At 38.7% G+C, this 1,101-nt stretch overlaps 1 protein-coding gene across 1 annotated transcript in view; it reads right to left on the bottom strand.

Annotated features, from left to right (window-relative positions):
• Window positions 1-537: 537 nt before the first annotated feature.
• Window positions 538-1,101, bottom strand: part of LOC102472662 (nucleosome assembly protein 1-like 1) — a 1,488-nt gene continuing 924 nt past the window's right edge. Inside the window, exon 2 of the mRNA XM_006147806.3 lies at window positions 538-988. Coding sequence (XP_006147868.1) covers window positions 540-988 — 449 coding nt within the window. The 3' untranslated portion in view covers window positions 538-539. The remainder of the gene's footprint in view (window positions 989-1,101) is intronic.

The raw sequence follows: 1,101 nt of genomic DNA, 5'->3' as shown, positions 1-1,101 counted from the left end.
TAGGTCACTATTGTAAATACAGCTTGTTTCTTAAACAGTTGACTTTCATATCATTATCCTTATTTCATAAAGGAGAAAATTAATATCTAAAGACTTAAGTCATTAGTCTGAGGTCACGGGACTGGTAAGGCAGAGTCAGAATTTGAATTTAGGCCACCTGACTTAAGATTTTGCCCTCATTTCCTCTTTTGCCTGTAGGTAAAACATTTTGAAACCAAGGAAATTCAATTTTCTAAGGGTGGGATGGAATTTGTCATCTCAGACATAGACTATGGAGTGTAATTATAAATACTCTTTTAAAAATCTCAGCAGGATACATGCACATGATGATATTTTATTCTATTTTTTATTTTATTTTTTTGTATTTGATATTTTTATTTTAGGCTGCAAAAATAAAACAAGCAAGCAAGCAAACAAACGAAAAATAAAACAAGCAAGCAAGCAGACAAATGACAACAACAACAACAAAACTTGAAATAGGCTTGTCAAATGATGTTAATTCACCCTTTCCAGGGAAGCAGAAAGTAGACCGTCCTGGTTCACTGCTGCTTGCATTCTGCTGGGTTTTGATCCTTCTTTGAGTCGTAGTCTGGATCATTTTCCTCATCTCCTTCTTCTTCCCCTTCCTCATCTGCTTCTTCACCTTCTTCATCATAATCATCATCATCATCTTCAATTGCTTCTCTAGTAAAGTATAACGCTGATCTTGGGATAATACGTTCATGTAAAAAGTGACCAATTTCAAAGTCTGCAGCAAGTATAGCTTCAGCATCATCATCCAGATCTCCACTCTCGGGAACTTCAGGAGGGGCAAAAAAATTAAAGAAGGAGTCATTGGAAACTGTTTTAGTCACAGTATGAACTGTTCCACGTCCCTTGTGTTTCTGCTTCTTCTTAATGGTTTTCAAAGTGACATTCTTCCCTTTTTTCCAATCTATCTGGCACCCTGTACAGCCCATAATTTCTGGTCCATCAAAAACAAAGGGATGGGAACCAGCAGTTAGCGTAATGGCTATGTCTCTGGAATCCCACGTAGTCGACCGCGGTTCGTGTCCCGGACCCAGTGGCTTAAAACTCACGCTGGGCGCGTGTGCGTGCGTG

This window comes from Tupaia chinensis, unplaced genomic scaffold, assembly GCF_000334495.1.
Source record: "Tupaia chinensis unplaced genomic scaffold, TupChi_1.0 Scaffold000225_1, whole genome shotgun sequence".
NCBI lineage: Eukaryota > Metazoa > Chordata > Mammalia > Scandentia > Tupaiidae > Tupaia > Tupaia belangeri.
The sequence above is the reverse complement of the archived record's forward strand: the minus strand, read 5'-3'. Positions and strand labels throughout refer to the sequence as shown.